The sequence below is a fragment of the Kogia breviceps genome, chromosome 7 (assembly GCF_026419965.1).
Source record: "Kogia breviceps isolate mKogBre1 chromosome 7, mKogBre1 haplotype 1, whole genome shotgun sequence".
In the NCBI taxonomy this organism is placed as follows: Eukaryota; Metazoa; Chordata; class Mammalia; order Artiodactyla; family Physeteridae; genus Kogia; species Kogia breviceps.
In genome coordinates this window covers 62,042,962-62,063,460 of record NC_081316.1, presented here as the reverse complement: position 1 = coordinate 62,063,460, position 20,499 = coordinate 62,042,962, and the positions used below count along the sequence as shown (strand labels likewise).

At 38.4% G+C, this 20,499-nt stretch overlaps 1 protein-coding gene across 6 annotated transcripts in view; it reads right to left on the bottom strand.

Annotated features, from left to right (window-relative positions):
- Nucleotides 1-11,357, bottom strand: part of NARS2 (asparaginyl-tRNA synthetase 2, mitochondrial) — a 144,830-nt gene extending 133,473 nt beyond the window's left edge. For 3 of the 6 annotated variants that reach the window (XR_010841395.1, XM_067038422.1, XM_059068150.2), the window contains exons 1-4: nucleotides 10,848-11,346; nucleotides 7,837-7,946; nucleotides 7,202-7,322; nucleotides 5,088-5,228 (exon numbers count right to left, since the gene is read on the bottom strand). Coding sequence is in view for 4 of the 6 variants with exons in the window: in XM_067038422.1 (XP_066894523.1) it covers nucleotides 5,088-5,228; nucleotides 7,202-7,322; nucleotides 7,837-7,946; nucleotides 10,848-10,988 (513 nt within the window). In the remaining 2 variants the exon portion in view is untranslated. Of the gene's footprint in view, nucleotides 1-1,728; nucleotides 1,765-5,087; nucleotides 5,229-7,201; nucleotides 7,323-7,836; nucleotides 7,947-10,847 lie in introns of those variants that run through there. The other 3 variants (XM_059068149.2, XM_059068151.2, XM_067038421.1) reach the window with 3 other exon arrangements.
- Nucleotides 11,358-20,499: the final 9,142 nt, after the last annotated feature.

Genomic DNA, 20,499 nt, shown 5'->3' with positions numbered 1-20,499 from the left:
GAATGATTTTTAGGAAGTCTGTCATTAAATTGATGACACAGTGCACTTCCTTTGCCTCAAGGAAGATTGTGAGCAGCAAATCCATCCATTACTAAGGCACCCAACTGCAATTCTTCTGCTCTAGAGTCTGAGGCTATTTCCATTAGTGAACCACAAAAGCTGTTGCTAGTAAAACTGAAATAACCCAGCAACTTCAAGGTTATGCTTCTTTCACTTTGACTATGGATGTAGGCAAAACGTTACAGACAGCATAAATGCTGCAGGGTGGGGGTAGAGGCAGCTAAAGTGAATTTATGCTTCAAAGGCAGAAGAGTATGTGTTCAATGTAAACATTTTGTTCTTGACATCAATACAATAAGTTCATATATACCCATCTAATCTCTGCTAAATTCTGCCAGTACCTACTGGTGGAATGTAAAATATGTCAGTGCATTACCAGGGGCCTCCCAAATTTGCCCCTTCCTTCCTAAAAAGGTTGAATTCAAGTATTCTGGCTATGATACAAAGTATCCAGCCAACAACTTGCCTTATGATGTAGACTGATTAAATTTTCAAGCTATAAATTAGGAGTCTCAGGAAGTGTTCAAACATGTACTTAATCTGGGAAACGTGTGGAGAGGTGCTGCACAGAGCACATTACAGAGAACAAATGAAATAGAATCAATAACATTACTGCATAAAATTTTTATCTCCTAGAAGCCAAGAATTATGGACATGAATCATTTATTCCACATAAGGCAACTATGAGCATGAGTGCAGTAAACAAAGAAAGGAAGTGAAAAATCCAAAGGAAACAAGGGTGGTGAGAGGGAGGAAAAAATTTAACGGCTAAATATAATTGCCTAAGTTAGAACTGGTCAACTGCCACAAGGAAAAATGCTGTAAATCTTATGAAAATAACTGTATGGGATTTTTTTTTAATCACTCAAATAGTGGGAATTATTCTCAATTCTCAAATAATGCTAAACCTTTCAAAAGGCATCATCGGCTTTTTAAACCTTAACAGTGCTAGCAAGGCTTATCATATCAAAGTCTATATCATTACCACCAAAAGTTATACAGGAGAGGGTACAAAGGAACAACAAAGATAAGAACAAAGTCCACAAAAGAGAAAGTGGATAGAGTAGTAGGAAAATAAATAGCAGGAGTACTCTCAGTGGCTGCCGCCAGTGGGGTTCCAGGGTCAGGTACTTATCCTATCCCACAGCAAAGGGGTTCCTAATGAGAGAGATGAAGGCCAGAGAAGGGGTCAAAAATTTTGGCCCAATTATTCAGATCCCACCCATCACCTCTAAATATCTAAGTATTGTGATAGACACACATTGCTATAACCAGTTATTTATAAGGCAAGGAATGAGTATCTGAAAATTACAAAATTTATGTACTAAAGCCCATACACATCACTCAAAGAGTCATGGACTATATTTTTCTTTAACACACACAAAATAAATATTATTTAATCAGACTCAACAGAAAAGAAACATGACAGCAATTGCTAGCCACAGACACACCACTGGTAACAAAAAGTGACAGCAAGAGGAGACCAAAAAAACAAAACAAAAACCAAAAAAACACCCCATAAAAAGCAGTCACAGGAACTCAAAGACACAGCAGTCTAGGGTCATTCAACGCAGGGTCAAAGAACACTCCTCACTGTGACAGGCTTTGAAGGCACTGTCATACTGAGAAGAGAACAATCTGATACTCAGAGGAAGAACCTCAACTCACCAAGAAAGGGCAAACTCTTTTCTGTTGACTCGACTCACTTCAGGAAGCCAAGGAAGTATGTAATACATTTTAGGATAACTTCCACTGGAAATTAGAAAAAAAATTGGTGCCTAAAGAGATAATCCTATTATTTGAGAAATTCAGCTCTTGTAAATAACCCATTTTTTGAGGATTCTAGATAGTCATGTTTTAGTACTCAGCAAATGTGGCAATTTCAAAAGGAAAGCAAGTTATACGCTAAACATTTTTGATACTCAAACCAAAAAACTCTAGATCCTTAAAGTATCCTAACTAAAAGGTTTGTGCTCGTTTCTTTTTCCCTATATTTCAAGGTCTGAAATTTTTGAAAATTTTACATTTTAGTTCTTAACATCTTTTAGGGAGCCTAAAGTAACAAACATAGAAACAGTACCAAATATAGGATAATATATAACTAATATTTAATATGTCCTATAGTACTCCCATGATTTCTTTAAACAATTCAATCCTGTCACATACACAAGTGGGTAACATCTTAGAAGGAGGTATCAGGATTATATTTTCCAGAGCTTCACAATTAAAAAGTGAATTTATAAGACTCAAAAGTATCCACCTTTATAACCATCACCAACAGTGCTAAAATTCATTATTTTCAACCACCTAAAATGTTTTTTAAATTTTACTTTATTTTGCTTATTCTTTGATTTCAGAGTTTTCTAGTTTTTTTAATTATTATTTTAAAATTATTTACATACCTGTGAAAACTTCAAGTAATAAGAAATGTATAAATTAAGTAAAGCCCACTTGTTAATGGATTGCCAATACCACCACCTACTGGCCAGAAATCCATAAAATTTTCAGAATTAAAGCAGATTCACTGACTTTATCAGATGTTAAAGCCATATAGGGAAAGAAGATTTTTACATCTGAACAAATTTTCTGTTTGTATGGTTCAAGCACTATTGAAAACCCATATGGATGGGACTTCCCTGGTGGCGCAGTGGTAGAGTCCACCTGCCAATGCAGGGGACACGGGTTCAAGTCCAGGAAGATCCCACATGCCACGGTGCAACTAAGCCCATGCACCACAACTACTGAGCCTGCACCCTAGAGCCCTCGAGCCACAACTACAGAAGCCTGCACGCCTAGAGCCCATGCTCTGCAACAGAAGTCACTGAAATGAGAAGCCCACGCACCGCAACAAAGAGTAGTCCCCTGCTCACCGCAACTACAGAAAGCCCGTGGGCAGCAACAAAGACCCAACACAGCCAAAAATAAATAAATGAATTTATTAAAAAAAAAAAAAAAAAAAAAAAGAAAAGCCATATGGAAGATGCATCAGAAAGTTTATGAGAGCATATGTAAACACACCCTTTCACACTATAATGGGATGACAATGTATAATGTGATTTATTTTCCTTTGTTTATTCTTATGCTTTAAAGCCATGATGTTCTTTAGCTGTCACACCAAAAATTACCTCTTAAGGAGCTTTTCAAAGAGCAAGAACTTTCTTCGTGTGCTATGGCAGGGCTGGGCCTGCATGAATTTGGATGCCGTCCAAGGGAAGGAAGGGTATGCTGTCAGACAATCTTTGCAAGTGAGCTGGATCTGAAGAAGTGGATTAGGAAGAGTTCCAAAGCTACATGGAATAATACTGAACTTTATCCATTGGGTCACTCTTGCTTTTGGAGCCCTTCCATCCACCACATGGTCCCTTCACCTCATCAACTTACCGACTACATTCCACTGTGGCTTTCCCAGGTTGGGGGAAATGGCTGAAAAGCAAAGTTAAATGAAACAAAATGTCTTTAGGCATTAGATCAATCTACTTGATCAACACCAATAATTTTTTAAAATTAGTGCTTACTGTATATAAAATGTCTGTGACCAAGATGTAGAAACAGGAACTAGATTTACCCCCCCATTTGAAACAACAACAAAAAAACAAAAACAAAACAAAAATATTCACAAGCAAACCACATGAAATGATGGTTTTCAAGACATTGGATATCAGACAACAAAGGAGAGTGATCCCTGAGAGATAGGAAATAAACACAATGAACCCTACCAGCAGCTCAGCTTACTACCTTGAGATTTTCCAGGCCACAGGAAGAAGGGAGAAATAAAGTGGAGCCCAGCAGACTCCCTGAGTTGAGGAGACCAAAGTGGCTAGAACTGACAGGACAGAGTTCCAGAGAGCAGAGAGCTGTCCAACAACTCCAGAGATGTACAGGGAGTCACCCTGGAGTATTAGGTGGAGGAATGATCAGCACATGCAAGTGAGGAAACTATCCAAGGCCAGGGAAAGAACCATCCACAAGGATTAGAGGAAACAGTGCCTGGTGCCCGTATGTGGCTGGAAACAATGCCTGCTCCCACAAACCAGGCTGGAAAATCTTGTAATTCACAAGGCACTAGGTAGAATACTCAGGAAGGCTTTGCCTCAGTAGTGGGGAATAATTAGACCCAGACTGAGCACTGCTCCAGATTTACTTAACAAATCATAAAAGCAAGACCCTTCCAGTAACTTAACTACATACCAAAACAAAGCTTAAGAAGCTTTATAAATATCCAGCACCCAACAAGGTAAAATCCACAAGGTCTGGCACCTAATCAAAGATTAGCAGATACATGAAGAAGCAGGAAAACATAATCCATAATGAAGAGACTAATCAATTAAAACTGACTTATAGCTGACACGTTAGAAGGATGTAAAAAGTTACTAAACAGCTATGAAAACTGTACAGTTTTAACTAAAACTGTATTGTATATGTTCAAAAAAGTTAAGTAGAGACATGGAAGACACTAAAAAAAAAAAAGGCCCAAATCAAACACTTAGATATGAAGCCTTTCACTTAGATATGGGGTGGAAAATGCACTGGATAGGAATAAGAAATTAGGCACTGCAGAAGAAAAGATCGGTAAGCTTGAAGACATAGTAATAGAAACTATCCAAAAGAAACACACTGGAAAAAAAAGATTTATTAAAAAGAAAAGAACATCTGAGAGCTATCGGGATATCATCAAGTGGCCTAATATATGGGTAACTGAAGTCCTCAAAGGAGAGAGGTAACATAAAAAATATTTGATGAAATAATGACTGAAAACGTTGGTGAAAATTAAAATGCATAGATCCAAGAAATTCAATGAACTCCAAACACAAGAAACATAAAGAAAACTGTGCCAAGGCACACATTAATCAAATTACTCAAAACCAGTGATAAACAGAAAATTTAAAATCAGCCGAAGAGAAAAGTACCACACACCCAATAAAAGGTGCTTGGAATAAATAACCCGAAGAACTCTCAGGATAATACTCCAGTATTACAATTATTCACCTTCTTCACAAAAAAGAAAACCTAGAAGCAAAGCTCCTTACCTTAAAGAAAGAATGGATAGCAGCTGTGGCTTCACTGCGAACCCTCAGTATAGAACCCAGAACATTAGTCCTACACCTAAGGTGAGGGTATTGTCTGAGATACTCCAGAGGATGCCTCTCTTTATATTTAAAAGGGAAAGCCTGACAATAAAAGGAAAAAAAAGTTAGAAGCCAAAAGAAATACAGTTTTATAAAATCAGTTTACAGGGCATTTGTTAAATAGTAGTGCTTTAGAATAAAACTAAGATGCTTTCGTTCTTATTTCTTAACATAACTGAATATGGTCCACATTAATTCTAACAAGCTAATAGAACAGTGAGTGAAATCAGAAAGATGTGGGTTTAAATTCAGCTCTATTACTTATTAGCTTTGGAACCTTGGGCAAAGTTACTTATTATCACCAAGGCTAATCTGTTATTTATCAAATTTCTATCCGTTAGCTATCAATCACTACTTACAAATAGAGAGATTAGGATATAGTTACCCAAAACACACCACTGTTTGACACACATGAGTTTAGAATATTGTAGACATTAAACATTGTTTCCTACAGCTGTAGACACACAGCTGGTATTGAATTTTAAAATTGCCCAAATGTCTTGAAAGCCCACAAGCGCTCATAATCAATTAGCACTATTTATCACCATTTATCAACATGTGCTGCTGTTTCAGAACATGAGCAAGGGTCAACAGCTTTCTGTCATCTGGACGAGCAATGTATATTCATAAAAATTTTAAAGGAAATTATGACTCTACCTAGAAAGATTTCCCTGCCCACAGTCATTTTACAAGATTGAGAAGATAGGATAAAAGTTTCAGACCAAAACCAAAGTTTCAATAAAAAAGATAACAGAGAAGCTAAGTAAAAGAACTCTAAAACAGGCTACTAACATAGCTCTCTATTCCTATTAGGCCTTGGGCACACATTAATTTATGTCATATAGAAATAGGCCCCATACCTACGAAAGTGACAATATATGATCACATTAATAGGAATCTGGGGACTGTTAGCAGGTTCACAATTCCCTAATGCTGAATACTTAAAAATGACACTGAAATGAGGGGGAAGAGTAGTGGAAAGCATCAATACCCACCAAGGGAAAACAATTTAAGAAGAGTAAAACACATGGCAAATTTTTAATAATCAAACATCCCTCTAAAAAAGCAAAAATAAAAATGGCTAACATTTCAATTATCCAAAGGAACTAAAAATGAATTTGAATTAAAATGATGCTATTTCCCTATATTCCTCATTTCTTGTTCATTAAATATTTGAAGATGAGTATAGCTAAACCACAGGGGGTTAAAATGGCTAGCACATAAACTTCAGCTGTGCCACTAATCAGCAACATGACCTAATGTAAGTCATTTTACCTGATTGGGTCTCATTTTCTCCAAATAGAAACTGGATTGATAACCTATGGTTTTATTCCCTCTAACCTCTTTATCAGGCTATACATAAAAAGCTACTAACAGAAGAGTCTTGCAAAAACAGGAATAAACATGTCTTAATGTAGCATTTCTTATCTTTGTTCAGCCTAAGCATCCCCACACTCTAGCAACATCCAACAGGATTTTCTGTGATAAACAGAAATGATCTGTACCTGTGCAATGCAGTAAGGTAGCTGCTAGCTGCATGTGACTACTGAGCACTTGAAATGTGGCTAATGTCACCGAGGAACTGAATTTTTAATTTAATTTTAACTGATTTAATATTAAATAGCCATGAGTGGCTAGTGGCTATTGCACCAGATGGTACAGCTCTAGATCATGCAAAAGTAATTTCTAGGCAGAGCTTTCCTAAGAATGTGGTTTGCCCTGGTTGTCATTGCAGCTGACTAGGCATGCCTGTAAAGTGGCAAATCTCAACAGTGACAGGCACCACAGAGATACACAGAGAATTATCACTTAGCTCTCACTCCTAAGGCTCCACCATCTACATAAATAGTTTTTGCTACTCTTTCTACATTCCTCAGTCTACAGCCTGTTTCAATTATCTAGGAAGTCACAATCGAAATGTTCCAAGTACCATCTTCCCAATAATCACACTTAAAACATTGCTAATGTTTTAAATTAAGCCCTAACAGCCTCCATAATCGTGTCACAACACATACCTTGGCATCACAATTTCCAACAACTTCAATTTTTTCTGCCTTCAGTTCTACATTTTGCCTTTTGGACAAACTTTTTACCAGCTGCCCTTGAACTTCCACAGAACTCCCAAAGGCCAGTTGTCTATAATAACAAAACAATAGCATAAACAAGATCTTACATGTAGCCTTCATATTAATACCAACCTTGCTCTCAGAACATTAAACTATTATTTATTTATTTGGCTGCACCGGGTCTTAGTTGCAGCATGTGGGATCTAATTCCCTGACCAGGGATTGAATCTGAGCCACCTGCATTAGGAGCATGGAGTCTTAACCACTGGACCACCAGGGAAGTCCCTAAACCATTTAATGATAGAAGATTTTACCTTTAATTGGGTTAAGAGCTGCACATAGTTGAGAGAGAAACAAAGGATAGATGGGGGATATTGTCATGTGAAGATGTTAGAGAGAGGAGAAAAGGATCTTGATTTCTAAGTATTTGGACTTGAGCCTCAAAGCTATGAAAAGCAGATTTGTTTAGAAAGATCACTGAGGGGGCAATATGAACACTTGGATTAGGGAAATGGGGAACAGAGGAGATGAAAAAAAATCAAAGTACTCTTAAAAACAAACAAACAAACAAAAAAAAACCTCACCTACTGTCAAAGCTTGAATCTGCTACAACCTGAAGGCTTTCCAAAGATGACCCATCATTTACATGCAGGAACAAGACTTCCTTCTGGGATCGGACTGAACGAATCCATCCCTAATGAGAAATATTTCTAAATGTGAGTTTAAAATACAAACATTTTATATTTTCATGACACATACACACAGAGAACTAAATGGAAAAAAAAAGTCTTCATAATCCTGCCTGAACAAATCAATTGCTTTTAGTTTACCAATATGCATATATAATTTTATATGGTCCTCAGCACAGTGAAATACAGCTTTGGCATTCCACCTTTTTTGTTGTTGTCGTTTTGTTAATAAAGCTCATCATTCTGAATAAGACGTCCCAAATCCCGTTAGGTTGATGAGCCTAATTCACATAACCAACCCCCCTAATATTCCAGGTTTTCTTCCTGCCCCTGCCTCTCTCCCCCACCATTACACATAACAGGGCACATATGTTGGTTCCTTTCTCCTTTTATATCAAATTCCCAGAAGGGAGATTATGTAGTTATAGACTAGAAACATCTTTATGGGGTTTTCTTTTTTTACAAAGTATCATACTAAAAGAGTTCTCAAGAAACTTATTATGATCATATTAAGTAACACATAAACTTTCAAAGACACTCTGAATTTAAATGACAGGTATGCATAAGTACAAATGAGATGTCTTCAAGTAGAACACTAAAAACAGCTCTCTCACAGATGACAACCTCTATGCTAGTTAAATTTAACTAGCATAGAGGTTGAGAGAATATTCTAGCAGCCTCTGAACAACTGTGAAAACAGCTGACCGTGTTCGGTTAACATCAAACGTGCTTGGGAAAAGTAAGATGATCCTACTTAGAAAAACTGTACTGATCCTGACTTTCTTTGTATCCCCACCACATCCTAATAGACACTGTTATTAAAGCCCTTCTATTACTTATTTGCATGTCCATAATATTTTGTGGGTTTAGGAATCACATTTTCAGTTGCATTGAAAGCTATTGTCAGGCACACAGTAGAAAATCCATGAATATACTCCAGTGGAAGAATATCTATCATGTACTGAACATCTACTACGTGACAAACATTTTACTACCTTCTTCATGTACTGTTTACCTCCTCCTCACAACAGCAATATGGACTATCATTATTCCCATTTTACAAGTGAAGAAGTGAGGCTCAGAGAAGTTAAATAACTTGCCCGAGGGCACACTGCTGGTAAACGGTAGAGCCTGAATTTAAACCCAAGTCTACTAGGAAGCGCTTGATCTTTCTCCAGGGCTACACTGAATAAAGCATAAATTACCTCAGTCTCACATACAAGGCCCTTCATAACTTGAACACGCCCAATCCAAAGCGCCAATGCCTTGCTTTTTACTTGTTAGTAAAAGTTAACATTTATGGAGCACTGTTTAATGTGCTTCTGTCCTAAGCTCTTTAAATATTTTTCTACTTCATCCTCACAAGAGCTATCACTTTAGAGATGAAACATATTTAGAGAAGTTAGGATAACCTTGTTAAATACTCAAGGTTACCAAGTAGTACAGGTGGAATTCAAACACAGATCTCAGTTCAAAGTTCATGTTCTTGTCAACAAGCTCTTCTGAAATGATATTTCCACCCTATCCCTGGTTCCTGTGCCTGAGGAACACATCCTTCCGGACTCAGCTGCAATGTCACCTCACGCAAGAAGTCTTCTTTGACCTCCTCACACTGTTAAGAACTTCCCTCTCTGTATTCTCAAAGTTTTCTATTTATACCACTAATACTTATCACATTGTTGTCATTTCTTGTCTTAGCCATCAGACCAGGGCTGTCTGACAAAAATATGTGAGCCACTTATGTAATTTTACTTTTTTAGTGGTTACATAAAAAAGAAATGGGTTAAATTAATTTTAATAGTATATTTTATTGAACCCAAAATAGATATCAACATGTAATCAATATTAAAAATACTGAGATAGTCTGCATTCTTCTGTTCTTCAAAATTAGTGTGTATTTTACAATTACAGTACCACTCAATTCAGATACTTCTAAACTAGACTGCACAGCACTAAAGTGAAAGCCTCTAACCTAGCGAGTAGGTTGTTCTTTTCATCTTTGAATCCTCTCTAGACTAGCACACAAAGGTATTAATGTACGTCGAATTAATAGATTAATGCAAGAAAAAGTTTTGATTTGGATAACAGAAAGAATATGAAACCCAAAGAAATGCAAAGAGGGGGAAATTGGTCATACTGCTAAAAATCAAGGATATGCGAGGACAGCAAAAATAACTGCATCAGTGTGTTTCAGCAACATAGTAAGTCAAACCTCCTTGCTTGGTCTGCTCCTTTAAGGAGGTATCTTCTGTGTGGAGCCGCTGCAAATATTATTATTAACAAGAAAAATGATAGCAACTAACATTTATTCACGGTAGGCCACTGTCCTAAATGTTTTGTAACTAATCTTCAGGACTCTGTGAGATAGGGACTATTATCTCCATTCTCATAAGAGGGAACTGAGGTTTAGAGCACGTTAAGTTACATGCCCATAATTAACAAGCTACTAAGCGGCAGAGATTTAAACCGAGGCAGCTTGACTCCAGAGCTCTTTCAAACTGCTACACTCCACTCGTTCTCCTAATTTATTAAGATAAGTTATATTCAAAGCCCCATTTTAGGCACTGAGGTGGTTAAGAGTTGAATAAAAGGTATGGTTTAGTTGAACAAATATTTACTGCCAGCTATGTGTGACTATCGATAAAGACGGGTAAGACATAGTTCCTGCACTCAAGGAGCTATATAACTGTGGACACACGTTATGAGGGACAAAAGAAAAAGGGCTCGTTCATTTTGCTGTATAACCAATGAGAGGAGAAAAACGTGGACCCACACGATTGCCTACATTTTCTAACTTTCTCCTGCCGGTCGTTCTGTCCGACCCGACAGCACAAGGCAAGCCTAGACGTGGAAGTGCCATATCAGTCAACGAAAAGGACAAACCCACCCACTTCCGATACACTAACCTGGACCTTAACGCGCTCCCCACTTGCGTTCTGGTCCCCGAGAGCGTCCCGCACGCTCAGTTTGACTGAAGGTTTGTGCTTTGGGCAAGGAGCCGAGGAACAGGAGCGCAGGAATCGGAGCAGGCACCGGGCCCCGAACATAGCGCGACCGCCCCAGGCCCTTCTCGGGACCAGCCCTGATCCCAGCGCGTGCGGACCCTGCCTACGGGAACCCTCTCTTCTCCTCCCCTCTTCCGGGCCGCAGTCCTGCCCTCAGGCGCTCCAGAGTCCACCGTTGGCTCCCTTCTCCTTCACGGTCCCCAGCTCGTGAAAAAGCTCTGCTTTCCCCCTGCCCGAAAGGGCGGAAAGGACACAAGACGTTCAGCGGCGAACGCCAAAGAGAAAGCGCGGCGCCTTAAGCTCCCGGACACCCCACAACCCCGCGTAACTTCTAATCTCACGCCCGACCCCCTAGCTGAAACACGCGGGTCACCCACCCCTACGTCACCACGCCAATGCTAACGTCATCACGCTACGAGGAAGTTCAGAGGGAGCATGCGTACTTGTGACTCCACTTAAAGAGGCGGCGAAGCGGAGGAAGGGGCGGGGTCAGGAGCTGAGATGGGGCGGGGTTAAGACGCTAGTGTAGTAGAGGTTAGCTTGAAGGAATTAGGTAACCCACTTGGGGCGAGGTATGAGTCTTCATTTCTAAAGCTTCCGGGTGATGCTGAGGAACGCAAAGTGAAGGGCAAGGAGTGACTAATACAGAAGGAAAGCGGACCAGAAGGAGACTCTTGATTGTTGAGAGGATTAGCGTGAGGGGATCAGTCTTTTCGGAGTTCTGAGAACAGAGAAAAACAAGACAGAGCCCCTTCTAAAGTCACAGTTGAGTGGTATCAGACATCTAAACAGACAATTGAATAAAAGGGTGACCAGTTCCCTAACACAGCCTAAGCGTGGGATGCCAAATATGGCTTGCTACAGAAGGTAACCCTTTGACCGGTAAGAGTAAGTGAAGAGACTTGGAACGGGGTAATCATTGAAGGCATGACAGTGTGAAGCTATTGGAGAGAGAGTGGAGGAATTGCTGGGCACTGCCTGCCAGAATCTTTGAGCCTCTCTCTTTCCAACACAGTTATCTGCGTTTATTTGACCTGGAAACAATGACCCCTTCATGTATTAGACCACCTTTTAAACATATCAAAAAAACCTTTTTTTTTCTGTAACTCATTGATATTCATGAACTAGTTTTCTATCTGATTAAAAGAAAGAAGGGCTAGTTACTTAAAGTTGCACTATTATTATGCCCATTTTACAGATAAGAGAACTTAGGCACAGAAAAGTTAAATGACTTGCTCAAGGATATACATTTTATAAATGTGAGATTTAAACGTGGAAATCTTGGCTCCATCCACTAAACTGTTATGCTATACAGTCTCTCCAAGGTGGGAAATAAAACCATTGTCCCTTCCATCAAGGAACTCATGGTCTAGACATGGAGACTGGTGAGAAAACAGAGAATTGTAATATAAACTAATAAGTACCAATATAAATGTATAAGCCAAGTGAAGTGGTAGCCTACAAAAGGAAATAAGCTGAGTTTTGGAGGAGGATCAGCATTTTGCCAGGTTGGGATGTAGGAAAGAGTGTTTCCTGCCAGAAGGTGGGCAAGAACGGTTGCCAGGAGGGCAAAAAGCCTGGAAGAATTGTAAAACTGTTCTCAAAACAGACCAGAAAATACCACCCATGAAAATACCAAGTTCTTGGACACTTCTTGAACCCTGAGAACAGAAATATGGAAACTTGCAGCTAAATGCCTTCTGAATTATGTAGCTATGGGCCTTAAAAAAAAGTGTCTTTGGTATTGGCTGCAAAATCTGGGGAACAAGACAATCTGGCGTACATACCAATGATATGTATCCCAGTTGAAATCTCCTTTTTGACTATGCTACCTTGTCCAAGGGACCAAAAATAATGACCAGCTGGCTCACTTCCTACCCAGGCCGTCTGTTTGTCTTGCCTTCTTTCTTTACCTGGTCCTCCCCAGTGTGCATCTTAAGAACTGAAGTCTGAGTCTCACAGAGCGAGGATCCTGACTTCTTTTACCCTGTCACCTACTACTTGTTTAAATCAAAGGGTTGTTTTCTGAGCAGGGGACCACTGGCTGGTAGTATGATGAAGGCAAGGGAAACCAGTGGGTGAAACTGAAAACTAGCGATAGTTCATTTAAAATGTAGATCACTGAAAGTTGACTACAGTATTTGTGTGTCTGGTGCTAAGTTCAAGCCACTCTTTGTACTGTATCAAATCATATCATCTTCTTATTTATTTCTATTTTCAGTGTTGGAGTGACACTTCCCCTTTTAGATTCATCATCTTCCAGACAGTTACCAGAATGATCTTTCTAAAATGAATATATTACTGCTGGTAATAATGATGGCTAGTGCCATAGAATCCTTACTATGTTCCAGGATTAATATGTTAATATTAATGTATACTGTTAATATATTCTTCACATATTCACTCATTTAATCCTCATAACAGCCCTCTGAAGTAGGGGTAGTAGCATCATCCCCAGTTTTCAAAGGAGAAACTGAAACTCAGAGAGGTTTCATAATTTGTACCAAGTTACACTGGCAGTTTGGCACTAGAGTCCATTGTCTTACCCATTTGTAATCCAGTGATTGATCAAGCAACCCTTCAGTTGTTCTCCCTACAACATAAAGAGGACTTGCTTTCTTTAGCATGCATACCAGGCTCTCTATGATCCATGGAGTTCCCTGAAGTGCCCTGAAGTGAGGGACAGAAGTGAAACATCCTTCCTGTTACCTTTTGATACTTCAGGTGTGTGCAGTGAACACTGTCAGCAATACTTGTCAGCTTTGCGGAAGGTTTTAACCAGGCTCGGCTTGACAGTTTCCAGCTAAACTTGCAAAGCTTCAGAGCTTCTAAAAGGTAGGCACTATGCTGATACCCCATACTACCATGGAGTACCAGTCAGTGTTCATGGTTTTCATTGTTCTTGAATCTAGTCATAAAACTTTCAACACCCAAAACTTGATTTCAAGGTCATGACTTCAGAGTACAAAGGAACATAGTACTTGATGCAGAAATTATGGAGACATTAGATGTAGAAAAGAAGTGGATATTGTAAGCATCTTGAGTTTCTCTGAAGGAGCTAATAATCATGACTATAACTTAACTTGAAAAATGGTAAGGTACGTGCACAGAGCATAAAAAGTCATGTTTGTAGTTTGGAACTTTCAGAAAAGCAGCTCATAATCTAGAAAGAGAAACTGATGAGTAAATGGTCAATTAAAGGAACACACAGCAGAGCATTAGTAACCAACACAAATTTAGTTTTTGAGATATATCCATGTAGGTCTAGTTCATTCTTTTTAATATTCCATTACATAAATGTACCATAATTCATTCATTCTCATTCTGATAGCCATTTGGGCTGTTTACAGTGTTTCTGTATTACAAACAGAGGTGGATTTACCGTGAAGCTCATGAAATTTAGAGCCCCTTATTCGCATGCACATCTCCCCTCTGCCTTCCTTCCCATCTCTTTCCCCCCTGCAGTGCTGGGAACTGCTAGGAATTGTAGGGTGAGAGAGGAAGCAATCAGAAAGCATTTATAAAGGAACTCAGAATAAAGGGAAATGGATTTCCAAGGCTCAGGAAATTTCTTCTCATTCCAAATAAATATTTACTTTAGTATTTGTAATTTTGTATTATTTTTCTTAAAGAGAACCTCCCAAATTACATAAGCTTTGAGTCCCATAGAACTGGATCTACCCTTGATTACAAAAATGCTGCAATAAATATACTGGATACACATGAAAGAATTTCTCGGGATCATAAGCCTGGGGTATATGCATCTTCAGCTTTACTAGATATTACCAAATTGCTTCCAATTTATACACCCCACAACAGGCTTCTAAGAGTTCCCAGAGTTCCATGCCTTTAATGACATTTGATAAAGTCAGACTTTCTAATTTTTACCAATGCTGGGGAAGAAAGAATATCTCGTTATTTTAGAGATACTATGTTTTGATCCTCTTTTCTTTCCCCTCAAAATTCCATTTCAACTATAATCCCACCCCACCCCCTATCATTTTCAATAGCATAGCGAAAAAGAACACTAGCAAGGCAACCAGAAGTCCTGGTTCAGATCTCATCATAGCTGTGGATCTTTGGGAAGTCAAACTTCCTTCACAGGGCTGTTGACAGTATTAATAACTGAAGCATCTTGTGAATTTTGTGATAGAGGAATGGGTGTTGTATCCGAGTGGACACCCTCCATCATTTAAGAATTTTACAGTTAGGGAGTCCCTTGAATTTCATGAACCAACTCTATCTAAATTCCAAAGTACGAAAGCTGAGAGAGTTCAGAACCACCAAACAAGCTTTACAACAAATGCTAAAGGAACTTCTCTAGGCAATAAACACAAAAGAACGAAAAGACCTACAATAAAAACCCCAAAACAATTAAGAAAATGGGAATAGGAACATACATATCGATAATTACCTTAAATGTAAATGGATTAAATGCTCCCACCAAAAGACACAGACTGGCTGAATGGATACAAAAACAAGACCCATATATATGCTGTCTACAAGAGACCCACTTCACACCTAGGGACACATACACACTGAAAGTGAGGGGATGGAAAAAGATATTCCATGCAAATGGAAATCAGAAGAAAGCTGGAGTAGCAATTCTCATATCAGACAAAATAGACTTTAAAATAAAGACTATTACAAGAGACAAAGAAGGACACTACATAATGATCAAGGGATCGATCCAAGAAGAAGATATAACAATTGTAAATATTTATGCACCCAACGTAAGAGCACGTCAATACATAAGGCAAATACTAACAGCCATAAAAGGGGAAATCGACAGTAACACATTCATAGTAGGGGAATTTAACACTCCACTTTCACCAATGGACAGATCATCCAAAATGAAAATAAATAAGGAAACATAAGCTTTAAATGATACATTAAACATGATGGACTTAATTGATATTTATAGGACATTCCATACAAAAACAACAGAATACACATTTTTCTCAAGTGCTCATGGAACATTCTCCAGGACAGATCATATCTTGGGTCACAAATCAAGCCTTGGTAAATTTAAGAAAATTGAAATTGTATCAAGTATCTTTTCCGACCACAACGCTATGAGACTAGACATCACTTACAGGAAAAGCACTGTAAAAAATACAAACATATGGAGGCTAAACAATACACTACTTAACAACAAACTGATCACTGAAAAAATCAAAGAGGAAATCATAAAATACTTAGAAACAAATGACAATGGAGACCGACGACCCAAAACCTATGGGATGCAGCAAAAGCAGTTCTAAGAGGGAAGTTTTTAGCAATACACTCCTACCTTAAGAAACAAGAAACATCTTGAATAAACAACCTAAGCTTGCACCTAAAGCAATTAGAGAAAGAAGAACAAAAAACTCCCACATTTAGCAGGAGGAAAGAAATCATAAAGATCAGATCAGAAATAAATGAAAAAGAAATGAAGGAAACAAGAGCAAAGATCAATAAAAGTAAAAGCTGGTTCTCTGAGAAGATAAATAAAATTGATAAACCATTAGCCAGACTCATCAAGAAAAAAAAGGGAGAAGACTCAGATCAATAGAATTCGAAATGAAAAAGGAGACGTAACAACTGACACTGCAGAAATACAAAAGATTATAAGAGATTACTACAAGCAACTGTATGCCAATAAAATGGACAACCTGGAAGAAATGGGCAAATTCTTTGAAATGCACAAACTGCCGAGACTGAATCAGGAAGAAATAGAAAATGTGAATAGACCAATCACAAGCACTGAAATTGAAACTGTGATTAAAAATCTTCCAACAGGGCTTCCCTGGTGGCGCAGTGGTTGAGAATCCGCCTGCCGATGCAGGAAACACGGGTTCGTGCCCTGGTCCGGGAAGATCCCACATGCCGCGGAGCAACTAAGCCCGTGAGCCATGGCCGCTAGGCCTGCGCGTCCGGAGCCTGTGCTCCGCAACGGGAGAGGCCACAACAGTGAGAGGCCCGCATAACGCAAAAAAAAAAAAAAAAAAAAAAAAAAAATCTTCCAACAAACAAAAGCCCAGGACCCGATGGCTTCACAGGTGAATTCTATCAAACATTTAGAGAAGAGCTAACACTTATCCTTCTCAAACTCTTCCAAAAGATAGCAGAGGGAGGAACACTCCCAAAGTCGTTCTATGAGGCCACCATCACCCTGATACCAAAACCAGACAAAGACTTCACAAAGAAAGAAAACTACAGGCCAATATTACTGATGAACATAGATGCAAAAATCCTCAACAAAATACTAGCAAACAGAATCCAACAGCACATTAAAAGGATCATACACCATGATCAAGTGGGGTTTATTCCAGGAATGCAAGGATTCTTCAATATATGCACATCAATCAACGTGATACACCATATCAACAAACTGAAGGAGAAAAACCATATGATCATCTCAATAGATGCAGAGAAAGCTTTTGACAAAATTCAACACCCATTTATGATAAAAACCCTGCAGAAAGTAGGCATAGAGGGAACTTTCCTCAACATAATAAAGGCCATATATGACAAACCCACAGCCAGCATTGTTCTCAATGGTGAAAAACTGAAACCATTTCCACTAAGATCAGGAACAAGACAAGGTTGCCCACTCTCACCACTCTTATTCAACATAGTTTTGGAAGTTCTAGCCACAGCAATCAGAGAAGAAAAAGAAATAAAAGGAATCCAAATAGGAAAAGAAGAAGTAAAGCTGTCACTATTTGCAGATGACATGATACTATACATAGAGAATCCTAAAGATGCTACCAGAAAACTACTAGAGCTAATCAATGAATTTGGTAAAGTAGCAGGATACAAAATTAATGCACAGAAATCTCTGGCATTCTTATACACTAATGATGAAAAATCTGAGAGTGAAATTAAGAAAACACTCCCATTTACCACTGCAACAAAAAAAATAAAATATCTAGGAATAAACCTACCTAAGGAGACAAAAGACTTGTATGCAGAAAACTATAAGACACTGATGAAAGAAATTAAAGATGATACAAATAGGTGGAGAGATATACCATGTTCTTGGATTGGAAGAATCAACATTGTGAAAATGACTCTATCACCCCAAGCAATCTACAGATTCAATGCAATCCCTATCAAATTACCACTGGCATATTTTACAGAACTAGAACAAAAAAATTTCACAATTTGTATGGAAACACAAAAGACCCCGAATAGCCAAAGTAATATTGAGAACAAAAAATGGAGCTGGAGGAATCAGGCTCCCTGATTTTAGACTATACTACAAGCCCACAGTAATCAAGACAGTATGGTACTGGCACAATAACAGAAATATAGATCAATGGAACAGGATAGAAAGCCCAGAGATAAACCCACACACATATGGTCACCTTATCTTTGATAAAGGAGGGAAGGATATACAGTGGAGAAAAGACAGCCTCTTCAATAAGTGGTGCTGGGAAAACTGGACAGGTACATGTAAAAGTATGAAATTAGAACATTCCCTAACACCACACACAAAAATAAACTCAAAATGGGTTAAAGACCTAAATGTAAGGCCAGACACTATCAAACTCTTAGAGGAAAACATAGGCAGAACACTCTATGACATAAATCACAGCAAAATCCTTTTTGACCCACCTCCTAGATAAATGGAAATAAAAACAAAAATAAACAAATGGGATCTAATGAAACTTAAAAGCTTTTGCACAGCAAAGGATACCATAAACAAGACCAAAAGACAACCCTCAGAATGGGAGAAAATATTTGCAAATGAAGCAACTGACAAAGGATTAATATCCAAAATTTATAAGCAACTCAGGCAGCTCAATAACAAAAAAATAAACAACCCAATCCAAAAATGGGCAGAAGAACTAAATAGACATTTCTCCAAAGAAGATATACAGATTGCCAACAAACACATGAAAGAATGCTCAACATCATTAATCATTAGAGAAATGCAAATCAAAACTACAAGGAGATATCATCTCACATCGGTCAGATTGGCCATCATCAAAAACTCTAGAAACAATAAATGCTGGAGAGGGTGTGGAGAAAAGGGAACCCTCTTGCACTGCTGGTGGGAATGTAAATTGATACAGCCACTATGGAGAACAGTATGGAGGTTCCTTAAAAAACTACAAATAGAACTACCATATGACCCCACAATCCCACTACTAGGCATATACCCTGAGAAAACCATAATTCAAAAAGAGTCCTGTACCAAAATGTTTCTTGCACCTCTATTTACGATAGCCAGGACACGGAAGCAACCTAAATGTCCATCAACAGATGAATGGCTAAAGAAGATGTGGCACATATATACAATGGAATATTACTCAGCCATAAAAATAAATGAAACTGAGTTATTTGTAATGAGGTGGATAGACCTGGAGTCTGTCATACAGAGTGAAGTAAGTCTAAAGGAGAAAAACAAATACCATATGCTAACACATATATATGGAATCTAAGAAAAATAAATGTCATGAAGAGATTAGTGGTAGGACGGGAATAAAACACAGACCTACTAGAACATGGACTTGAGGATATGGGGAGGGGGAAGGGTAAGCTGTGACGATGTGAGAGAGTGGCAGGGACATATACACACTACCAAATGTAAATTAGATAGCTAGTGGGAAGCTGCCGCATAGCACAGGGAGTTCACCTCTGTGCTTTGGGACCACCTAGAGGGGCGGGATAGGGAGGGTGGGAGAGAGGGTGACGCAAGAGGGAAGAGATATGGGAACATATGTATATGTATAACTGATTCAATTTGTTGTAAAGGAGAAACTAACACACTATTGTAAAACAGTTATACTCAAATAAAGATGTTAAAAAAAAGATTAAAGAGGCTTAAGGGCTATTTAACATGTGAAATTGAATGTATTTTATTGATTCTGAATTATTTATATCATCTAGGTTATAAGGGAGAGGAAAGAGCAAAAGTTTGGAGGTCAGTCAATGTCCATGAACAGTAGATTTTTTCACATCTACACAAAGATTACTCCTATGTTTCATGAGGGATTTTTGGTGTATGTGGTGATTTTTTTAACCTATAAAAAATCCATAATAGGATATAGAATACAAAAAAATCTTACATTAGTAATAATAACAATGACAACAATAGCTAACACTTTGTGCCTCCTATGGTTCGGGCATTATTTATAGTGGTGTTAACATATTTGTATTCCTTTCATCCTCACAAAAAAAAACCCAAAACAAAACTGACTTTCATTTTATCTTCTTCGTGTCACCAACGAAGAATCTCAGGTGCAGACAGGATCCGTAAGTTGCCTAAGGTCACATGCCTAGTAAGAGGCATTGTAGGTTTTTTATTCCAGACACATTGGCTTCAAACCTGGCATACAACAAACACATGAAAAGATGCTCAACATCACTAATCATTAGAGAAATGCAAATCAAAACTACAATGAGGTATCACCTCACACCATCAAAAAATCTACAAACGATAAATGCTGGAGAGGGTGTGGAGAAAACGAAACCCTCTTGCACTGCTGGTGGTAATGTAAATTGTTACAGCCACTATGGAGAACAGTATGGAGGCTCCTTAAAAAACTACAAATAGAACTAC